The 22,897-nt window shown below is 49.2% G+C and overlaps 4 protein-coding genes across 4 annotated transcripts; all 4 read left to right on the top strand.

Annotated features, from left to right (window-relative positions):
- Window positions 1-291: 291 nt before the first annotated feature.
- LAJ45_06557 (uncharacterized protein) lies at window positions 292-1,953 on the top strand (the record flags this gene model as incomplete). Its single annotated transcript, XM_046116120.1, has 2 exons — window positions 292-502; window positions 569-1,953. The coding sequence occupies 2 exons, from the start codon at window positions 292-294 to the stop codon at window positions 1,951-1,953; spliced, it is 1,596 nt and encodes a 531-aa protein (XP_045970781.1).
- Window positions 1,954-4,923: 2,970 nt separating this feature from the next.
- LAJ45_06556 (uncharacterized protein) lies at window positions 4,924-6,737 on the top strand (the record flags this gene model as incomplete). Its single annotated transcript, XM_046116119.1, has 6 exons — window positions 4,924-5,205; window positions 5,269-5,361; window positions 5,418-5,626; window positions 5,696-5,778; window positions 5,851-5,920; window positions 5,972-6,737. The coding sequence occupies 6 exons, from the start codon at window positions 4,924-4,926 to the stop codon at window positions 6,735-6,737; spliced, it is 1,503 nt and encodes a 500-aa protein (XP_045970780.1).
- Window positions 6,738-14,473: 7,736 nt separating this feature from the next.
- LAJ45_06555 (uncharacterized protein) lies at window positions 14,474-18,529 on the top strand (the record flags this gene model as incomplete). Its single annotated transcript, XM_046116118.1, has 4 exons — window positions 14,474-14,655; window positions 14,754-14,804; window positions 15,046-15,266; window positions 15,324-18,529. 4 exons carry the CDS (start codon window positions 14,474-14,476, stop codon window positions 18,527-18,529), a joined length of 3,660 nt encoding a protein of 1,219 aa, XP_045970779.1.
- Window positions 18,530-19,890: 1,361 nt separating this feature from the next.
- Window positions 19,891-20,861, top strand: LAJ45_06554 (uncharacterized protein; the record flags this gene model as incomplete). Its single annotated transcript, XM_046116117.1, has 3 exons — window positions 19,891-20,119; window positions 20,178-20,250; window positions 20,324-20,861. The coding sequence occupies 3 exons, from the start codon at window positions 19,891-19,893 to the stop codon at window positions 20,859-20,861; spliced, it is 840 nt and encodes a 279-aa protein (XP_045970778.1).
- Between the last annotated feature and the right edge of the window lie 2,036 nt (window positions 20,862-22,897).

Below are 22,897 nucleotides of genomic sequence, written 5' to 3'. Positions count from 1 at the left end.
AATCTATTAAATCGGCCACTAAGGTCCATGTCCACCTTTAGAGTACTCTTCCAAAGGCAGAGAGACAGGAAAAAAGTAATGAAAAGAAAAAAAATAGTTGCCTGGCGTGACTGTCCCGCTCAAGCTAAGCAGTTTGATCCAGTCACAAACCCCCCTCCGAGCAACCATATTTCCTTACTAGTGCCAATTGGACCTCGTCCCACGTAATTCTCTGTCTGGTGGGTATAAAGAAGGCATCCCGCTCCATCTTTAAAAGATCATCAACGCCCTTCTAAGTTTCTACTACATACAATGCCCCACAACGCCACCCACATGCCCATGGAAACCTTGAACAAATCCTTCAGCAACACACTCGCTTTGAATATCACAACGAACTCGTCTCAGAAGCAGAAATGCTTCTCTTCTCAGAATCATCCCGATGACGTGAGAGACCGTTCTGTAACGAAGCCAGTGTCAGAGAGAGGATGTGCCCCAATTGAACTCCTCCCAATGGAGATATTTGGTATGCTGCGTCAATGAACAATGTCCCCCGCACCTCATTGACAGTTTGGACTAACACAGGCTCTAGATCAAATCATTCCCCACCTCGCAATTGATACCCCAAGCAATGGCTACGCCCCAAGGAACAAGGACCTTGCTTCTTGTCTTTTGGTTTCCAGAGCGTTCCACTGTGCTACACTTTCAACTTTATACGCGAACGTTACCTTCCCTCACTCCACAATCTTCTCAAAGTTCCTAGCTCATATCTCAAGATACCCCGACCTGGGCGAGTTGGTGAAGCGGTTGGACTTCTCTCACTTCACTTCAGTGGGCCTGGGGAGGACCAGAAGGATGAACTACGAGATTCAAAAGTTGACTGCCACTACCCTTCGCAAGTGCCTTGATCTCAACCCTAACCTCCGAGAATTCTTTGCCTCGGAGGCCTTGGACGACGATATGGACCAGAAGGTGTTGGAGAAGTTGTTCTGTGACCTCCCCCGTCTGAATGCAGTGGATTTTTGTGCTGCCTCTTCAGCTGTTTTTGTTAGTGGCTTTTTGAACGCCGTTTCTCCAAACAATCCTCTACTGCCAGAAGTCATGCCAATCAAGAGACTGGGCCTTCATGGATGTACTACTCTGCCTCCGTCCATATTTGCCACTTTGTTGTCTCGTTTGTCTAATTTGACCCATCTCGATTTGACCCACACTCAAATCACGGACGGAACATTGCACGCTATCCCACAGACCGCAAGACTCACCCATCTTTCGCTCTCTAAATGTAACCGGTTGAAGGGGCCCGCTGTTGTCGATTTTCTCATCAACCATCCTTCTACTCAGGGTCTAATCCACCTTAACCTGCTCTATGACACGGGAAGATACCGTCTTCTTACCAGTGCGGACGTAGATGAATTGCTACCGGAGCTCCCACTTACACTCCGTTCTTTGAACATTTCTGGGGCAAAGATTAACTTCACACATGTCCCTCAGCTTCGCCGCCTTGCGAAGCAACTCGAAGAGCTATCCATCGGAAACGCGGATCTCTCGGTCGAAAACATGAACAGTATCCTCCAGCAGGGAGATGGTCTTGAGGGGCCAGGAAACGACACCACCTCAAGGTCTACTCTACGATACTTGGACCTCACTGGAATTTCATCCATTACACCATCCTCACTCATCGACACTACTGGTTGCTCGCTTCTTACACAAGCCTCGTACCCTCTCCGCGTCATTGAAGTTGGCGAGAAGATTATCGAGGGCTTGAAGGACAGACCTAAGTCAAGCAAGAGACTTGGTTGGGCCATTAAGAGCCAGCACAGAAGGTCTTGGTATATCCGCGAGAAGAGTGAAATCCCAGACGATGATGATGGTAGCCGTTCCTGGAAGATGGGCGGTAAATGGTGGGGAGGAAGGAAAGTTGGGATGGGCCAAGCTGAAATCAGTGGTATCTACGGATACTATGGTTTCGGAAAATAAACGGTCCGCGGAAATGTGATAAGCCTGGAATTATGGCTATCCGCGTGGGTTTGATAGCTCACGAATCTGTATTATTATTAAATCCCCCGCACACTCCATTTTCCTCTTGCTTTTTTGGCTTTTTACGGTGTTACAAGCGTTGGCTATCTTTCTTTGTTTTTGGCTTTTTCCCTTATCAACTCAACTGCATAGCATTTTTCACTTTGGCGCCTCTTTTTATCTGCGGAATCGGTTTTCCAGGTTTTATTTTTTCAATTTGCATTCAAATCTAGGTTACAGTTGCGTTATGGGTTTTCGATGTCATGGATCAATTTTTTCTCTATCGGGATTTAGTGTAATTACATACAATTAAAAAAAAATTGGCTCATAAAAAAGTAAATTTGCACTTGTTCAAGAAGATGTGTGATGATAGTGATGTGTTGGATGCGGGTCCCATCCCTTCCTTCATTCCCATTCCCGTCGGCATCTACATACCAATGTAACTACTACATGCTCTAGAGTAGCATCCGGACTAACCCGCTAGTGCAAAATACACAAAAAAGGGTCCTCCCCAGTTGTTGTGTGGTGTTCTGATATCCGAAACGCTGGGCGCGCCCTCGGGTAGGTCACCCAGCACGGACGCATTTGAAATCGTTGGCTGCTGTTCAAACAGGTGCGCGCGGCACAGATTCTCACTCGCAGCACGACCTAGCCTCCGTTACGTGTTACCTTCGACCTTCTTCCATAAGACAAGCCAAGCTATTTTAGTAGTGGAGTTGGGAAAAAGCAATTATTCTTGAACAGTCCCTAAAGGGTGTCACGATTGACCAGTCGTTTCCGGTAAATTCCCCAATGGAAACGGGGGGATCTGCTGGATGTTTGACAAAAGGAGTTTAGCTAGGGCCACCATTGATGTGTTAAGGCGGCGGACCAAGCGGAACCTACCAAGCCATCGGGAGATCAGTCATTTCTCGTGGTCTTGGGCGGTGATCCCCCAAGAGAACGCTCGAGTTTGTAACTTGTCCCCCCTGGCGCTCAATTGAGTTTGTGGTGGTGGTGGTGGTGGTGGGTTGATCATGATAAGTTGTCGATCCTGAGATTTGGTGTGAGACACTGACGTAGGGGTAGGGTAAGTGGGTTGTGTTGGGGGGGGTGGAAACCAAGAAAACCAAGTTGGTTGTTGAGTGAGTGACATCTTATGACTCGGGACTATTATACACCTGTGAGGTCATGCTCATGCCTTGAATACCAAAATACGGTTTAAGGATCTGCTGACTGACTTTTTGAACATCTCCAGAAGAGTAGAGTATGGCACGCTAAATTCTAGAGGGATAGACTGGTTTGGAATATGACTGTGAGGCTTGCATGCTACATTAGCTGCAGGTCACGAGTAGGTAGAGACTTGCATAGAGTAGGTAATATAGAGTTGATGACGGCTGCTAGAGTAGGTACTCTGTACTCGTAATCTACATATGTGCGTGTCTATGAAAATTTTCTCCATTGAAGCCTTGGAATTTTTTTTCTCTAGAGTCCAGTCAGAGATGGCTAGATGCGCGGGAAATGAGATATTGTAAATCTCGTATGCAGGTCCATTTACGGAAGTCTAAAGCACGAAGACGAGGAAAAAACAAATTAAATGGACTTCTTAATATGCCCGCCGTTCTAAAGTATGAAAGGTCGCCGCCCAATTTAAATTTCACCCCATTCTAAAGTAACGGCCCGCAGGCTGGGGTTACAATGGGTGGTTCATCACCTTCTGCTGCTGCTGCCATCTGTTTGACAACCGGGTTTCAGACTAGTATGGTTCGCCTCGCTGAACACGAAGGGACGAGTCGGGGATATTTTGAATCGGGCGTGCCTTATTCGTCTAAGTATGAGGGAGGAAGGCATGCTTTTTTTGAGGAGATATTTTCCCCACTTATAATTTCTTTTGGAAGCTCGGACCGGCAAATCGATGGACACAGTAGCCGGGCAGAACTGCATGTGGATACAGGTAGTTTGTGCTTCTCTGGTGTATGTTTGGCCATTGAGTAATGGAGATCAATCAATGCCGATGACTATGCTGCACAAAGGACCCTTCTCTTCTCTTCTCTTCTCTTCCCCTCTGTTTGTTTTTGCTTTGTTTTGCTGTTTTGTTTTCCTGGATCTTGCAGGTTATGAGAACGTTTGCCTATGTTAAAAAAAGCATTATTTAGATATAAGCGTTCGAATTCGAAAATAGAGCTAGACAAATTAAGAAGGGGAGGTCACAAAGAGTCCATTCACCAAAGTGCATTAAGACGTAGAATAGTGTTGGATTACACCACAGTGAGTGAGATTTGTCAATTATGCCTTATTGGAGATAGCAGAGCACCGCTGGAATCCTGCAGCGGGCTAGTATAACACACTTGTGCTAACGTTTCGATCCCGGTTTACGGTACTAGAAGCGCGGGATATTGTCAATTCTCTTCTGGTTTTAGCAATTGGGCCGTCAGTTCTTTTTCCTTTGAAGGTGTCAATCAAGGACTGTGTACCTATAGATAAGGATGGTTATAAACTAATGTTTGATGGTTTGTTATCTATAGAGCACGTTGCTTGTACGCATCGATATCAGCAGACATCCGTTGTGAAACATGTACTGAACTTTCTCAGCGGGCGCTGTTGGTTTAGAGTTTTCCTTAGGTCCCTTGTAATATGAGTATGAGGTAAATAAGCCGTGTTAACCTCTCTGTATCGTAAGCTTCAGAGTCATCTCATCCGAGGTTTTTTTCCCCTTCCTTAGGCCTTCTTGTTAATTGGGAAGCCGTTTCCGAAGGGTAAAAGCAAATATCATTGACACTCATGTCCATGTCCGGGTAAGCGGTAATGGCGGGCTACCCTGCCGTTACCTGAGTCATTCTCAACTCATTATTTCCCCTCCCCCGCATGTAGTGTACCCTTATCGATTGAGCCCCTCCATACCCCGCCTCAGGCCAGCCTATCAACAAAGAATATAGAAAAAAAGTTTCAGCAATGGCGACCGACCTTCCAACCCAGATTCTGCACGCCCTAGACACTGCATCCGCCCTCCCGCTAGTGTCATCAACGGCATTCCCGAATGTCGAGGCGACGGTAGTTAAGGGAGCTCTGGACTCGCTGCAGAGCAAGGAGATGGTGGTGTACGAGACGGTAGACCGCGAGGTAGCTGTCTTGACAGAAGAGGGACAAAGCATTGTGAACGATGGGAGTCACGAGGCAAAGGTTTACGAGGCGGTCTGCAAGGCCGTGGGCGGCTTGAAGATCAGTGAATTGCCTGTATGCTCACTCGGTCCTGTCTTTGTGAGGGTTTGGGAGCAATGGTGCTGATAGGGAGAGTAGAAACTCGTTGGCGCGAATACGGCAAAGGTCGGACAAGGAAAGGCGTTCAAGGAAGGGTGGATCAAGAAAGATGGCGACAAGTTGGTCAAGAAGGTTCGTACTTAAATTATCTTTCTGATGAGCAATTGCTAAATTGGAGCTTTCTATAGGCTACTTCGATCAAGGATTCAAGCCGGGATCAGCTTCGTACCATCGCAGAAACACATACTCACCCCGAAAAAGAAGTCCTCGCAGACCTCAAGAAGAGAAAATTGGTGATCATGCAGAAGCGCATCAGCTTCAAGATCAACAAGGGCGCTAAGTTCGCTTTACAAGTTGTCAAGGAAGAAACCGATCTGACAGCGGAGATGATCGCAAGGTTTGTTGGGCCGAGTGAGATTGTGTGTCGCAAGTACTTTTTTTACTGATTTATCACTCGTGCCAACAGCGGAGCATGGAAGACACAGAAGTTTAAGCCTTACAACTTTGCAGCGCTGGGAGCCCATACTCCTAGCGGAGCCTTACATCCTTGTCGGTACCCTTCTTGGATGATCCAACTGCTACGCTGAATTTTGTTCGTGAGACTGATTCTGATCCGGACAGTGAATAAGGTCCGTTCGGAGTTCAGGAACATCTTCTTCGAGATGGGTTTCACGGAAATGCCTACCAACCGGTAACACACCTTCATTGCCTACCTCTTAGCCATAAGCTAATATCTCTCTAGTTTCGTTGAATCTGGCTTCTGGAACTTCGATACCCTTTTCGTTCCTCAACAGCACCCCGCCCGTGATCTCCAGGACACCTTCTACATCTCCGACCCCGCCGTCGCCGACAAGCCTCGCGACGACGAGACCGGCGAGACCCTCACCGAGTACTGGAACAACGTGCGTGAAGTCCACCAGGAAGGCAAATTCGGCTCTCTCGGCTACCGCTACCCATGGAAGGAAGATGAATCCCTCCGCCTCGTCCTCCGCACTCACACCACCGCCATTTCCGCGGCAATGCTCCACAAGCTTGCGAAGAACCCCGGCCCCGCAAGATACTTCTCCATCGACAGAGTGTTCAGAAACGAGACTGTTGATGCAACACATTTGGCCGAGTTCCACCAGGTCGAGGGTGTCATTGCGGACTACAACCTCACGCTGGGTGACCTGATCGGGTTCATGCGCACCTTCTTCGGGAAGATGGGAGTACACCAGCTTCGTTTCAAACCTGCCTACAACCCATACACCGAGCCCTCAATGGAGATCTTCGGATACCACGAGGGTCTGGGCAAGTGGGTCGAGATTGGAAACTCTGGCCAGTTCCGTCCGGAGATGTTGGAGGCTATGGGGCTGCCTAAGGACATGAGAGTGCATGGATGGGGGTTGAGTTTGGAGAGGCCGACCATGATTAGATACAAGGTCAGCAACATTAGAGAATTGCTGGGGCACAAGGTCGATTTGGGATTCGTGGAGGCGAATGCGGCCGTTAGACTTGACAGGGAGTAAAAAAAGAAAATACCCCCCATACTCGTTCCTGGGATTTCAGCTGGCTAGAAATATATCAAAAAAAGTTCTTTTTACCCGTCCGATAGCTTAATAACTAGATTTGTGAAATAACATGGAGCGTTTCACTTGCTTTGTTTAAATCCGTTCCTTAAGGTTCATGTGCCTCAAAATTCTCCACAGAGTTGCGTCTGAAAAGGAATAAAAGAACGATACTATGTACTTCTCTTCTCATCAATCAAAAACTATCTGTCTAAGCGCGGAGTAGGTGAGGATTTAGGGCTTGGATCCTTCTGCCACCGGCTCATAGCTCAATGACCAGTAGTGTGGTACACTTGTTCCACAACTCGATTTTCGAGTGATAGAACGTGAAAATTAATCTTTAGGCCCCTCTTTGGGGCCTACCTAGAGTGCGCTCGGCCGCCGCTCCAACTGTCAGGAGGTGCATAGGACTTCACAGCATATATCACCACCATAGGGGGAATAATTACAAATATTAGGTTAGCTACATACTTAGCTCCAGGATTCTCGAGGAGTCCAGAGAGTGTCAATCATAAACTATCACTCGATTATAATTTGCCAGATCCTCGCCCCAATTTAGCATCAAATATCTTTTAAAAGTCTGGAGCCCTATAAACTCTTTCCTAACACCATTCTATCATGTCAATTCCTTATGAGCTCCTTAACTCGCCTCATAAGGCACTGCATGCCGTAACCTCATTCTGACGCATTCTGTGATTTGTCACTAGGGGTAGAGGACTTTAACTTACCTATTTATAATAACTATACTCTAAGTCTTTAATTACTAAAGGACGGGATCGATGCTATCTGCTGTCGTTATCATTTACTTCAATCATGATATATCACTCGCTAGATTTTGTGATAGATTCTAGCCCTCCATAGCTTTTTTTTTTTGTTTAATTCATTAAAGCCCTCCATAGCGGTTAAAGTGATATAACTATCTTCAGAAGCTTTCTACTTTTTCTAAAGTCAATTATATAGCCCTGTATGCTATGCTTAGACCTCTTTAAACCCTATAGCGTTATATTACTCACCCGGGATTGCTAGGATCATGGTAAATCACTCGGTACGCTGGGTCCGCGTGTATGGAACCCCCTCAAGCGTATATGAGCAGCGCAAAACAATACAGTCTCTGGTGTGGACTCGTAGTTCTTGGCTTCAACTGCTGGCGGCATAGCGCACTGCTGACGGGGCACCCATGCCGGGGAGTAGAAGGTTGTCGTCTTTCTGGGCAGGTCTAGATGATAACCCAGGATCGTTCTTGGTTTGAACTTGCTTATTTCCCTTGACCCGTATGCATGAGATAACCTTGAGACTCCTGTTAAATCAATGGTCGGAGGCTGCTTGTTGATGTTCTTGTCTGGCTATCCTATCAGTAACAGTAAGTAACTTGGCACGAGTGATCAATTATGATGAAGATTACCGCCCATCGTACTTCAGCTCGACATTCAACTCCTGCGCGCGGCCCATGGATGCTAAAACATAATTTGCCTGATTTTGGCGTCTTCTATATCCCCTCATGGTTAGTGCAGCTTACAATCTCACCAATAAGTTCGGCCGATGATATTGGATAACACCTCGTCACTGTTTTCTCAGACTGGTCTGGCGGTGTTCGATTAGGCGGGTATTCCGAGTTGTATATCATCTCTTCACGACATAATCCGACATTAATATCCTCCGAAGCATCCAAATATTATTTCTCGGACTTCCTTTCTCTATAATAGAGTTTCATATCTATCCTAGTATCCAAGGATATCCTTATCAAATAAATGTAAATACCATAGGAACTACTATCACTGCGCAGGGGCTCGGTTGAACTTTTTTGGTGAGAGAAAGCAGTCTCGAGCTCCCCGAATTTCTGAGGTGGATTCTTTAGTTTGAAATCTTGAAGGTAAAACAGTGCACAATTCCATCTCATAGGATTCGATTTTTAAAGTTTGAACTGTCTTGAATACGCCTAAGATGGCCGCGGTATACTATCCAGCCAGATGGAGCAATATTCTTCTATCTAGGATTAACTACTAGAAGCGGAACGGCAAGTCTGAGCCCTGGTTTGGCTTAGTAAATATTGTCACTTTGATCTTGAAAATAGTCTGATCCCGCTTCTAGGCCCAGCAAATATCGAGGTCATATGGCTTAAGCAGTAATGCCACCTTACTCCGTCTCCATTGCAAACCAGTATCCACATGCTCCTGGGGCGTAACCGAAGCTCCACATCAATTTCTTCTTACTCGCAAGGAGGGAGAGGAGGAAGCGTCACTGATAACCTGATTCTGGAGTTAGTGCTAGCGGTTTCTGCCATCTTCCACTGAACCTATGGAGCCGTCGATCAACGCGACACACCCGTATCTCTCAAGATAATCAACCCTAAACCCACTCTTGTTTACCCCAAATTCACCATGGTCACCGTAGAAGCCTCCTAGTAGCAGGTTAACTCAATTAAGACCTAGATAGCGGCAGCGAATTGGCATACGGATAGAATCATCAGTGGTGTATTAACAGGAGATATAGATTCCGGGGCCAGGAGAAGGGAATTTTGTGTGCTGTGTGGTGGCTCAATAGAGTCTTTCAAATGGATACATATTGAAGCTAGACATACACCGCCCTCCATGTAGACTGTAGATCCCGATGACCCAGAGCCCAAATTATCCCACATTTGAGTAGGTGATGGGCGGTGAGTTGTATGTACTGTGAAAGCAAGTTAGGTTCACCTTGGTGGTACCCCCATGTTGTGAGCAGCCTCTCTGTGGGGACTATAGATGTATAAAGGTAATTATGAGAGGACGAGAGCGATGCGGGACACAGGGTGCAGAGTCAGGATGGGAGAAATCGGGACAAAACGAACGAAATATATATTGAGGGTTTACCATTGAGGGATGTTTTGGCTGAGCTACCTGGTCTTGAGTATATGTGTTGGGAAAATGTTGGTGCTAGAAATATCCCGGTGTATTCATGATGGGATACATGTAAATTGAATTATTGTAGATGTGTCATCAAAAGTAGGTTGCTATGTGAGCGCGGGCTTGCGAACTGGTGCAGTGTAGTTAAGACTGCATGTTCCTAGCAGTAACGTTCTTTCTAGGATTTCCCTGCTACATGTAGCTTCCTGACCGGGGCGCACTCACTGCACAGGGTAACTTTGTGTATGGAGCGGTTCAGTACATCTCGAACGGGGGCTTCTTAAGATGAAGGAACCGAACAGCAGCAGGAAGAAGGCCGTCTAATCTATCAGCCTTGTGATTTATGGCTACCCTGGTTTTTAGATACACATTGATGAGATTGATTTTTCACCCCGCCAGGCCTAGGGGATGATCGAGCTAGCCAGTATAACTATTAACACTCTGTGATGGGTATCCGATTTCTATGCGTTCGCCGCGTAGGCCAACCTATCCAAAACCGCCTATCGTATGGGCCAGGATATACGGATGTCTGTCTGGTACTTGAACTCCAACGCTGTGGCGAGCACTCCATCTCCCACCAATACTCCGCCTGGGAGCTGGCACTTCAGCACTTGACATCTGCTGCGTCCGAAAAGGTCTCGAGTGGTCAGGTGTGGCGTGTTTAATCACGTGCTGTCACTCGCGCCAAGATCTCGGTGTGGATACAAGGCTCTGGATTAAGTGAGTGAACGGATCCACACCAGTCAACACCCCATTTAGTTCACTCACTTAATGCCAGAGCCTTGTACTGCAAACATTGAAAAGCCACTTGAGATCAACATAGCAAAAAAGTAGGCGCCAGAGCCAAAAGACTCCATCTGTTGGCGATTTAGGAATTCTTTGCTTAGGGATTCGAATACTACTCCTAATCATTCCAATGCTTCAGCCGATTGTTTGAAATACTTTTAATGGGCACAAAGCTGAACGCACTATGGCCAAACATCGTCAACGATAACCACCAACTAAAATATAAAACTCTTGCTATCTCCCGTCCATTCGAACAACGTAGTACAATTTTTTCTCGATATGTTGACCAATAGGGTGGAGTGACTATAAATAGTGGGCCGTGTGCACTTTCAAAACTTGTGATATGGTGGTGTGGTTGAGTATGGAATCACGATTGATTATTGGATCGCCTGGTATACTCGCAATACCTTTTAATAGTATATCCACTACTGCGATAGTGGATATGACCGTTAAGAGCTAGACTCATGTGTCCAGCGGTTCGAAGGGGTCAGTTTCATAACCAAGAGACAGACCCTAGGATAAGATCAATAATAGCTCTGCTCCGCAACTGTCTATCCTCTGCTTGCGGTTATCACTTTTATAAGAAAGGAGTTTCTGTTTCATTTGCCTTTCTCGAATTACGAGTGATAAACGATGACTTCAAACCCCAGTTTCAATACTGGAGCAACACAGCCCATTTCAGGGCCTTTACACGGGATTCCTTTAGAATACGAGTAAGTTTATTTCTACGTTAAGATAATCAAGAATATACTCGCGTGCATCCTGCAAAACTACTTGATCCCAGAATTGACTAACTGCGCTCTATTTATGTTGTTTAATGCTCCCCGCTTTCCTCTCCGCCCGATAGGGCCGGGATGTGTCATTGATAATTAAAGGCAGAATCAGGAGCTATGTAAGTATGTAAGTATCTATTAATCGCAATACAGAAAAAGAGGAAGAAGCAGGTGAAAATCTCTGCAGATGTGCCCCCACTAAGTCTATCAAACGATACCTGCGCGGCCACGATCGACTAATATATGGGCTTACACGTATGCACATACGTGCCCAAAGAAGCAAACCTAAAAATATTTGGGGTGATGGCTTTACACAAAGAAATTAATCTCCAAATAAGGATGTACTTAGTAGTCATCAGACTAAATATCGTCATAGCTACTCAATCAACAGGTCACATGAGCGTAGCTAAATATATTCAATAGTCATCAAGCCTTCTCACCGAGATTTAGTTACAGGTTTTCACTGAACTACATTAGAGCATTGTTACAGAAAGGTAGCCAGACCGTACGTACACGTAGCACAAACGTCGGAAAACAAAGTGCAGAGTCTGTACGTGGATCGATCATAAGCAGTAGTTGCCTCCTTCATTTTAATAATTTGTCACCGCCCGCGCCTGAGTAGGAAATTTTCAAAGTAAAGTCGCTGTAAACTAATCAAGAATGCACATACATATTACAGCTGTATCTACTGGCGCCTACGAGGATTATGTGCGCATGTGGCGGGGGCTCGACTCACCAATCGGCTCTTTTGGATGATTCTCATACTTCTTATCGGGCGTTTAGGTGCATCACATCTGGCTGCCAATACAGAGCCATGCGGCAGATACATAGGCGGATTCACAGCATATTCGACCGCATTAGTCCAGTACATCCCCAGTCCCGACGTTCTCAAAGATCTAGAGACATGGTGTGCTGTTCTGAAGAAACTCTACTGATATCATTAGTGTGTCTATGAGAGATTGTTGGGTAGTTTCAGGTTTGCCTCCATAAAGCGTAGGCTTAATAACTTACTAAGGGTAAATACACCCTCTGGATTATCGTGAAGTATAGCCAATCTTGTTTATTTCCTTATATTAAATATTTGTAGTAAAGAAAAAGTTTTTATTTAGTTAGCGCTGAAAGAATTAATATCTTTCATGGTTACATGGCCCAATGGCAAGGCGCTTGACTACGAATCAAGAGATTCCAGGTTCGACCCCTGGTGTGATCACACAAGATAGTTTCTTTTTGCATCATGATTATTGCAATGAAATTTTTTTTTTAGTATCTATCTGCTTTCCTTTCTACGCTTTATACTTTTCTTACATAAGGATAAAATATGAAGCATATGCACGCATGAAACGACGATATAAAGCGGACATACATGTAGTGGTCCAACTTTGATATAATCTGGCATCGTATTGTTTTGTGAGCGCTTGGAGTTCATATGATATGTCGTATTTTTGTAAAGGAGCCTTTGATTCATGCCTTTTGCGTTGGTGTCCCTAATATGTGTATAATATGTACTCATAAACTATCACTCGTGGCGAGGCCTTCACCCGTTTTATTTCCACGTCGCCTTTACGTCGGCTACATATTGTAATTCCCCAACACTACTACAACACACTTAGTGCCCGAAAAAAGAATGACTGCAAACACGGGAAGAAAACGCTTATCATATGAACCTGCGTGTTAAACTCCCAGTGCATGGTTCTCATAATGTCCCCACCGCACTTCTCTCCACTACATTCGCCTCTACCTCGAGTTTCAAAGCTCGTGGGCCTATTCTAGGCGTATCTTGCTTGGCCCCTTAAGCTTCCTGAGACTGGTAAGCTTTTTGCCATCACATAACAGGGAATATTTGGATGAGACTCGTTTTACTAATCTTGCCTCTTTTAGCTGACTACGACATGTAGGTGTCTGGTAATATGCACGCTCCCGCTGATATTCTGTCCCACCTTATTTAGGATTCTCCGATTTGGCCGGTTCCCAGCTAAACGTACTGTAAGGTACAGAATCCCTCCCTCGCGAAAAAGCAAGCAAAGGGAAGCACGAACGTTGTGTCTGATCTAGTTTGTGCAGTTACAGAGTGTGAGAACGATTACCTATTTATTTATTGATATTAATATTAGGGTATCAGTCAGCCTCAGCGAGAGTATCTTGTGTGGTAAGTTTCTGCATGAGGGGAAATGCAGTTTGAGGACATGCCTCATAAATGCACCTTGGAAGCGAGATCTGGCGTATCAGCTAGACTTTCTCTGGTTTGGTCTGCTACCTACGCGAGAAGCGAACGCCTTTGATTCCTGCCGAGTCGGCCTAGCGATAGATTACCGGTATATACTTACTTGCTAGGATCACAACTTTCCACTCTGCTCTACCTCTGTATTCCTCGAGATCGGAAAGGGAGATGTTCGAGAGTGCGGAAGCACGTTTCCAGACCACTTTCCTTCCATGCCCGAGTCGCAAAGTGTCCAGTGTCCCACCCCGCAAACCCACGAACTCCCCCTGTCGCCCGGAAGTGGCTCTCGTTGGTTGGTTGTTGGTGTTTGAGAGGGCGGCTACCACTATCAGGATACTGGAGAGGAGAGTCTCAGGATGGGGTTGGTTCCAAAAATAACCCCTTGCCCGCGCTGGCTTGCAGAAACCGAAGCGCCATCTGGCATCTCGACGTCTCCCCTTTTTTGCTTTTGGCAGCCTCATGCCCTACCTTCTGCTGAATGACTGGCTGCCCTACCATACTAGGACGTGGTGTAAGGGTATTAAGAAATTACTGGGTTCTTTTTTCGGAAACGAATCACCGATCAAGCTAGTCACAGTGGACTTTTATTTTTAATCTATTTTTAGATGTGCTATCCAGTCGGGAGTCCCCTGTGTGGTGGGAGTGGTGGTGGGTGGTGGGCCAAAGAATCAATCAGTGAGAGCGCCGCTGGTCCCTCTCTCACACTCACATCCTCTCTCTCTTCCTCTATCTCTCTTTTTTTTCTTCCCAACAGTCTGGATAACACTGCCCCCCGCTCTACCCCCCCTACGCGTAGGTACCTCATATACACGCCGAGTGCCCATTCTTTAACTACTTTCCTTTACCCCCCCTCCATTTGCCTCTCTCCCGCGTTGCGACTCAGCTCGCCGAAGGAGCTGCTTGCATCCAAGACCCCCACATACGGGTTGACGGGAATGGCTGTTTAGGAAACATCGGGGAGACATCAACAAATCCACAACATATCCTGGGGCAAGACGGACAATCACTACAGCTACTACTAACCACAGCAACTCAGTAACAATGGCATCGCCATATGCTTTTCAAAACCACCACCAGGCGTCTAGTCCAGCGAATGGAGCCTATACCCGCTATAACCCGGCCTTATACCCGGGCGGCCTCGGAGGTGGAGGAGGAGGAGGAGGAACAGGCGGAGTTGTGAGCGCGCCCACAGCCGCGACCACTCCGGCCACTGCGGTCGCATCGTATGGACCAAGACGGCCAAGCGTCAGTCCTAGCCCTATGAGAGGTCAGGCAGATATGGGTGAAGGCGGAGAATATAACCCGCAGAATTATGCACCAGTCGCGGGAAATGGTGGAGGATATGTTCCAAGACCGGCTGCTGGAGGAGACGGTACTGAACCTTTGTTTCCTAGTCAATCATTATTTTTATTCCTTTGATTCTTTTTCATTTTCTTTGTCTTGGAAATATTTTGTGTTTTCCTTTCTTTTTCTAGTTTTATGCATCTTATGCATATATTATCACTCGTTTCCCACTTTTAATCTTTGCATGCATAATCACCATGTCTCTTCTTTTGTGAGGTTCTATTGATTCGTATATGGATTATATTACATCCAGCTGACCCATATGAAAGCCCCCCCACCGCCATACTCCCCACCGCAGCCACAGAGTTCACGACAACATCTGAACCCCCGTCTACAGCTGAGCCCACCGCATCAGCGCCAGAACTCATGGCAATACAGCAATGGGAACACCCCAATATCGCCCGCTGCGCATGGCCACTCACCAATGATCACCCCCTCAACTGCCTCAACCCAAACATTCTCCCCCCTCTTCTCCCATGGCCCATCTGCAGTAAGTAGCGCCAACACAACCCCTCAATCTCCATATGCACCTCTTTTACAAGACCAGTCGGGTTGGAACAGCCCCTCGCCCCGGCGGCGGAACTACTCCCCCCCAACGCATCGGGAACCCCGCAAACCTACGCACCCTCCGGCCTCCAACAAGCCACCTACCCCTCCCCCGACGCCGCCGTCCCCCCCAGCCCCGTCGTCTCCCCGCGCTCTAGCTCCCGTGGCCCTAACGGCATCCCACCACCGCCCCCAGGACCCCCACCAATGCGCCGCGACACCTCCCCCATGCCGAGCCCCCCCGCACGCCGAACACAGAGCACGAGTAACGCAGCGGCCGTCATGCAGATGGGTATGGGTAGTGGGCTCCGCTCGCACTCGAACTCGCCGCACGACCGCGCGCAGCAGCATCCGCCAGCATCAACAAGAGCAGACTCACTCACGAGGATACCGCCCCCGCCGCCGGGACCGCCGCCAAGAGATAACTCGGTTCCGCGGGGCACCATGGCTCCAGGAGCGGTACGGGGCGATTCGCGCAGTCGCGGGAGTATACCGCCGCCGCCACCGGGGCCACCGCCTAGGAATGCGAGTGTGCCGAGACAGGGGCCGACGCAGGTGAGGTCAGTGTCGTCGCCGGTGCCGAATAGGATGCAGAGTAGGTCGCCGCCGCAGATAGGTAGGTTGAGTGCTGGGAATGGAAATGGGAGCTTTGAGGTTACGGCAGCGACGATATCGCCCGGTGCGACAACGACGAGTACGTCGCCGCCGCAGCCGCCACCGAAGCGCAAGATGGAGGGAGAGCAGGCGCCGTATAAGAAGAGCTCGCCGGGGCCGAGGGAGAGAGATGACGAGGAGGAGGCGGTGCCGCGTGACGAGAATAACAACCCGTGGAAGCAGAGCATGAACCCGCCCATCTCGAGCCCCACAAGTGAAGTTCACGGCCACGGGCGCAGAAACAGCGGACCGATCGCACCAAGGATCGACACATCTGCCGCCCCATTGATTGACTTTGAGCGCGACTCGACGCCGCAGTCGTCCTCAAGGGGCCCGCAGTTCTTCTCGCAGGTGCGCCGGAAACCGTTGAAATTCATCACGCCATCGCCTGTGACCGAGGAGCCGCCAAAGCAGCTGCCGACACCGCCGCCGGCGGGTGAGAGAGATGGCAGACGGACGCGGCCGGTGTCGCATCTGCTGCATATCCCGACGCCGACTGACACGCGGCTGCAGGCGCCGCTGCTAAAGGATGAGGAGGCGATGGACAGCTTTTATAACTCGGCGCTGGAGCGGCACCGCAAGATGATCAGGCAGGAGGCGGCGGCGCAGAACGACGAGAAGCGCGTGAAGCTGTGGATGGAGTTTGTGGTGCGCGAGTGCCAGTTGCGCGAGGAGCAGTATCCTGAGGCGGTCAAGAAGATGAAGGCGTCTATCGTTGCGCAGCTGGGGACGGCGTTTTCGGTGCCGGAGCGGACGCAGGAGTTGTCTCCGATTTCGCCGGTGTTGAGGGGTGGGGTGGACGGCGATGTGGAGATGGGGAACTCGGAGGAGGCGAACAGGAGGAAGAGGCCTGAGTCGCAGTGGTGGGGGCAGTACATCAAGAACGAGGCACGCAACAACAACCACCACAGCGACGAGCACAACGACCCAGCACTCGAGGCCAGGATCAGGGACGAGGAGTCTTCTCGCGGGAGGACTTCTTCACGATGGTGGGAGGCAAGTGTCGAGGGATCGCAGAGTGACTATCATGCGGTGCGCTCAGATGGCATGGGAGAGGACGAGTTTGGCTTTGGACGTGGAGGGCACCGGTATCCCCGCGCTGCCCGGGCATCTTTGAAGGAGATTGCAGAGAACGTTGCATCGACACCCCGCAACCACATGTTCCCCAGCGACTACGCGGGAAGCTCCGCCTATCCCCCGGACCGCAAATACTCACGCTCACGGTCCCGCCCTGCGCAGTCACGCACACGCTCCATGCCCCCACGGCCCGTCAAGACAAGCCTCGACATCGCACCGCTGCTGACGCTTCTCCCGCCCTTCCCGCGCGAGTACCCGGCCGTCAACAACTCGCACCCGCAACTCGCCGTGTTCCGCAACCTCGTCCGCACGCTCAATGACCTCTCGAGCGTCAACGCCGTCAAGCGTGACTTCAACGCGGCCTCCACGGCACGCAAGGAAACACTCGCCATGGAGGCCCACAAGCGCCGCACCCAGCACTCGGACTACATCCAGCAGCTCTACGCCTCCGACAGCGCCGCCAGCAACGGCCCCAGCAAGCGCTTCAGCTTCGGGCAGGTCGAGTCTCTCAACAGCGACTTCCAAGCCCGCGAAGACACAATCACCGCCGACTCCCTCCGTACCGAATTCGACCTCTTCCAAACCCGCGTCGTCGACCCCACGCACACAGACCTACAAGAACGCATCTCTGCCGCCTCAGCCGCCTATGCTGACCTCGTCCGCGAAATCAAGACCTCCGCCGACTCCTCCCACCATGGCACCACCCACCAGCAGGAAGGCAACGAGCTCCCCGAGCTCCTCGAGAAGCTAACATGCCTAAAGTGGCTCTTCGACGTGCGCGAGCAGCTGCACCGCGAGCTCTACGACCTCCTCGCCGAGCGCACCCGCCGCTACAAGGAGGTCGTCATCACGCCCTACTTTGTCACCCGGCAAGCCGACAAGATCCGCGAAGCCGAGGACTACTTCAACCGGGAAGAGGCCGCCCGCCGCACGACCGCGGACACCGAGTCGCTCGAGCGCTACGCGGGCTTCCTCGACGTCGTCGAGCACAACTGCATGAAGGGCGTCGAGGCGCAGATCTCGGCGTTCTGGGAGGTGGCGCCGCTCATCATGGAGAGCCTGGAGAATATCCCGCTGGATTTGACGAACGTGCACCCGATTGTGCCGCCAGAGGAGTTTCATGAGAACCCTGCGTACCTAAGGGAGCCGCTGAGGTATCTGTTGGCGAAGATACAGCAGGCGGAGAGGTCGGTGTATCAGTTTGTGGAGGGGCAGACGAACTTGTTGTGTCTGCTGCATGAGATCAAGACGCTGAATGTTGCGGCGGTATGGAAGGTGAAGGCGGCTGGGGACCAGAAGGTGCAGGATGAGGGGAGGGAGAGGGAGGCGGCGGTGCTGACGGAGGATCTGAAGGAGAAGGTGAAGATGTTGGAGAGTGAGTGGCATGAGAGTTTGGGGAAGCAGTGTGAGGAGATTAAAGAGCGCGTGGGGAGGTTTGTGGGGCCGGAGGTGGTGCCGACTACGCCTGTGGTGTAGTGCAGTGGAGAGTAGGAGACGGTGATGGTGATATGGTGATGGGTGTAAATGTCGTTCGGTCGTTCGTTCATGGGTACATATTTCATCTTGGGAAACTTTTTCTTTTTTGGTATTCAATTCTCTATTCCTTTTATTTATTTATTTACTTCTACCCTTTATTTCTATCTGCATTAGGGGATCTCTTTTTTTTTTTTCATTATAGCCATCAATCTAGCTTGGCTTGGGAATTTGAAAAGGGGAGAAGGGGGAGAAAAAAAACGTGGGAGGCTTAAATTGTATTTTACACTCGCTTTTTTTGTTATTATTTATTTTATTATCATCTTTTTTTATTTATTTTATTTGGGAAAGTGGGGGAGAAGGAGCCGGAGGGAGGGGGGATTAGATATTTTTTAGCATTGATGGCGCAACACTCGCTTGGTTGTTTTTTTCTGCTTTTTTCGTTTTCGTTTCATAGCTTTTTTTTATTACCAGGAGTTGGGATGGAATATGTAACTACATGTATGTGGTACGATACCCACTTTTTTTCTTTTTTCTTCTTCCTCTTCTTTTCCTTCTGAACTGCATTGTATGCAGCAGAGGGTTAGCTTCTTGTTTTTTCTTTTTCTTCTTTTTTCTTCAGAGGAGAAAATGAAATGTCCTCAATCTGTCGTTGGTACGGCGGGTGGTGGGGGTGTTATGTTTGTTTCAAAGGCCTAGGGTACTGTTTGTTTATGAGTGCTTCTGGAAAGTTGGTAGCCGGTCCGTTCATGAAGGAAACATTTTTATTTCTCTGGCCGTCTGTCTATCCATCCATATTCCATATTCCATAACCAGAGAGAGAGGAGTGACATCTGCAAAAACGTAATTGAGCATCCGTCCCACATCACGACTGCATGTCCCTTGAGTTCTTGAGTTCTTGAGCTTTCTCGACTTTCCCTTTCCACACACTAAATTGGTGGGGTAAGCTGTCACGTGAGCATGCTAGCCGTGTTGCGTTAGGCCAGCGACGGATAAGCACAGGTGCCAGCCAGATAAACTTTGCAGACACCTGCAGCGAGGAAAAAGAAAAGTGACAAGCAGGAGAGAGAGAAAAAAAAACCGGGGAAAACTTAGCCTGCATACATGTACTCATCCCTCATCCCTCATCCTTCATCCCCTCACTCTCCGAGCAGTGGTGGTATTTAAGGGTCCTCTTCCTCTTCGGTCCTGCGTGTTTCGTTCTTTGTCTAAGCTCCTCTGTACCTGTGGCCTGGTGTTTGCTGTCGGCTTTCATAACTGTAGACTCTTTCTTTACCTACTTACCTATTATATACTTTTCATATAGCTACCTACTCATTCATATAGCTACATATTCACCTCACCCCACAGCACAGCTCTCCACGATGCCCCCTGCAACAACAACACCCGACGTCCAGGAAGACACCACGCAATTCCTCTCCTCGACCGCCGACAAGCTCTTTGCCTCCCTACGCATCAATGACACCCCTCCGCAGCTGCCCAAGCACGACATTGCCCCCCCGCGCCTCACCGCACTAACACCAGTCACGAGCCGCCCGGGAAGTCCGTACATGCAGCAGCCACCCGTCGACTACGATGGCCTCTCGTGGCCGAGTATGTCCCCCCCACTCACTCTAGGAGGGAGGGAGCTACAGCAGCTAACAGCGAGAAGGTGTTGGTGCCAAAAAGCGCCTCGAAGCAACCCCCGAAGAGAAGGCTGAGCGCCTTGAAAAGCTCTCCGGCGCGTGAGTACTCCGCCCTCCTACCCCTACCCCTACCCCTCCCCCTCACTCTGGAGCTCCACTAATAGCGAACCAGGATCCGCACCCTCCTCGAATGCATCGGCGAAGACCCAACCCGCGAAGGCCTCCTCGAGACACCAGCCCGCTACGCAAAGGCAATGCTGCACTTCACCAAGGGCTACGAGGAGAACCTGCACACAATCATCAACAACGCCGTCTTCACCGAGGACCACGACGAGCTCGTCATCGTCAAGGACATTGAGATCTTCAGCATGTGCGAGCACCACCTCGTCCCCTTCACGGGCCGCATGCACATTGGATACATCCCCTCCCGCAAGGTCCTGGGGCTCAGCAAGTTTGCGCGGATCGCCGAGATGTTTGCGCGCAGGCTGCAGCTGCAGGAGAGGCTGACAAAGCAGGTGGCGATGGCGGTGGAGGAGATTCTGAGGCCCCAGGGCGTGGCAGTGGTGATGGAGAGTAGCCATTTGTGTATGGTCATGAGGGGCGTGGAGAAGACGTCGGCGACGACGGTGACGAGTTGTATGACGGGCATCTTTAGGAGGAGTACGAGGACGAGGGAGGAGTTTATGCATTTGGTGGGCAGTCGCAGGTAGGGTGCCTTTGTGGTGGTGGTGGTGGTCAAGGAGGTGGAATTGTAGATGGCGCTGGTTGGAATCGTTAGTGCAACATTCTGGCTGGCCGAAGGCTACGGGGGGGTCTTGTGTTTGTTTTTTGTTTCCTTTCATTGTCTCTTTTGATCTCAGCTTGTCATAGTAGTAGTTAGCTTCTTCCAGATCTTTGTCTGCCTCACTGCCGGTGGCGGTAAAAAGTCGGTGTCTGGGTATTTTTTTTTCTTCTTCTTCATTTCCTTCTTTTTTCCCCCGGGGTCGTGCCGGCGGGAGAGTAGTTAAGATGTAGGTGCAGATATACCGCACAATAAACCAATCGCGATTACGGTCGTTTTAGAGTTATCAGAACATTTGCTGGTATTGGCAGTTTCCTGAGACTATGCTTTTTGTGGAGTGTGGGGGAGGAAGAAAAATGTCGGTGGTGTAAAGGGCGAGTGATAGTGTATGATCCATCCGTCCAGGCAACACCGGTACAGTAAGTAGTGACGGTGCCTCCACTACTCTCTTCTCTGTACTCCCACTTTGTACTAGCGTTACAGCTCTGGCAGCTGCGGATCTTTGTATTTTTCTTACTTTGACTGGTAGAGGTTTGGACAGGCTTTAGGGATACAAGTACTGCAAAAATTAGAAATAGCTGCCCTCCAGATTATCCTGCCCCTCCGGCTGTGGTGCTCCCCCATCATTAGTCACTCCAGTGTAAAATCGTTACTGGTTTCACTAAAAAATCATACTAGAGGATCGTTGTCCCAGGGTTCGAATATCCTGCCCCTACTAAGCTGCCCCCCCAATCATCAAGCGCGGGCACACCAACGTCAACACACCGTTCCCATATAATCGTATTAGGAAAATACACACCATCTACCGCCGTAGCCCAGTTGCTATGGTGTCGCCCAGAGGGGCCGAGGTCGGTGGTTTGGATCGCCTATGTATACGTACCTCCCAGGCTTGGTGGAAACACTGTGTGACTGGGTCGAAAAGAGCAGCGCGCAGAGCCTCTATTTTGTTGTTTCTTTGACCTTGGAACGAACGGGATTTCTTTTTTTTTTTTAAAAAAAAATATTGTGTTGTGTTTGGATTGTGGCTAATTTTAAGGGAGGATACATAGTCCTGTATCTAGGAAGAGAGGGTATCGTGGTTAAAGAGACATGGGGGTATAACATAAGGCTACAAATGGAATGCGGCCTCCGGCCGAAATTCTCTAAAGCTTAAACTATCCAATCTATGCAACGTTGGGTCTATCTACGAGATCAACGGTCAGTGCAAACTACCAACCTATGAATTTAGATGGTACACATGTCGCATCCCTTCCGAACTCGGGAGTTGCTCTTTGCCCGTTACACATAGCAGTCCTGGTAGAAGAAAAGCAACCAATGATAATGCTTCCTGACCACAACGAGGATTATACTATTTATAAATAGATGACGGGATATTCGTTATGGGTTGTGGGTCGCGGGAAGGCTTGCTGTTGAAAATGTGGGACGAGATAGGTAAGTGACTTGATTCTTGTAGTCGTGGGTCGGACAAGTGTCGACATTGTAGTGACAGCTGTCGAGATGACAGGTTCGGACAGCTCGCCTGTACGGGTCCGACATCGTTTGAAAAGCCAAGTTTCCAAGTGGGGCAAATCGAGTGATGTAGTATGATCCGCTGTGCGGTGCATGAGATTTCGTCGGGGCCATCTGGGCTTGGGGGCTGGGTAGCTACCCAGTGCCATCTGGCTATGTCTGTCGCTGAATAGAGTATATTTTGCTTGCTTTACACTCGTTTTGTAGCCTTCGTATGGTCTTCTAGGTGTACGAGTAATGGTATGTGACCCCATCACATCGCCTGTGCATTCTCTTTGGACAACAATCCCCTCTTCGAGATGTGCAACTATCATTTGTCTCTGCCTCTTTTTAAGAATCTGCTGCGCTCTTCTCCCCCACCGCGACGTCCTCTTCATATATACCGGAGTGCCATCTTCTACGTCTAGTATCAAAAGAGAAGGGTTTTGTACTCATTACTTCCGGTATTACTATTGG

The sequence above is a fragment of the Morchella importuna genome, assembly GCF_003444635.1.
Source record: "Morchella importuna strain M04M26 chromosome Unknown Morimp01GS019, whole genome shotgun sequence".
Lineage (NCBI taxonomy): Eukaryota > Fungi > Ascomycota > Pezizomycetes > Pezizales > Morchellaceae > Morchella > Morchella importuna.
The sequence above is the reverse complement of the archived record's forward strand: the minus strand, read 5'-3'. Positions and strand labels throughout refer to the sequence as shown.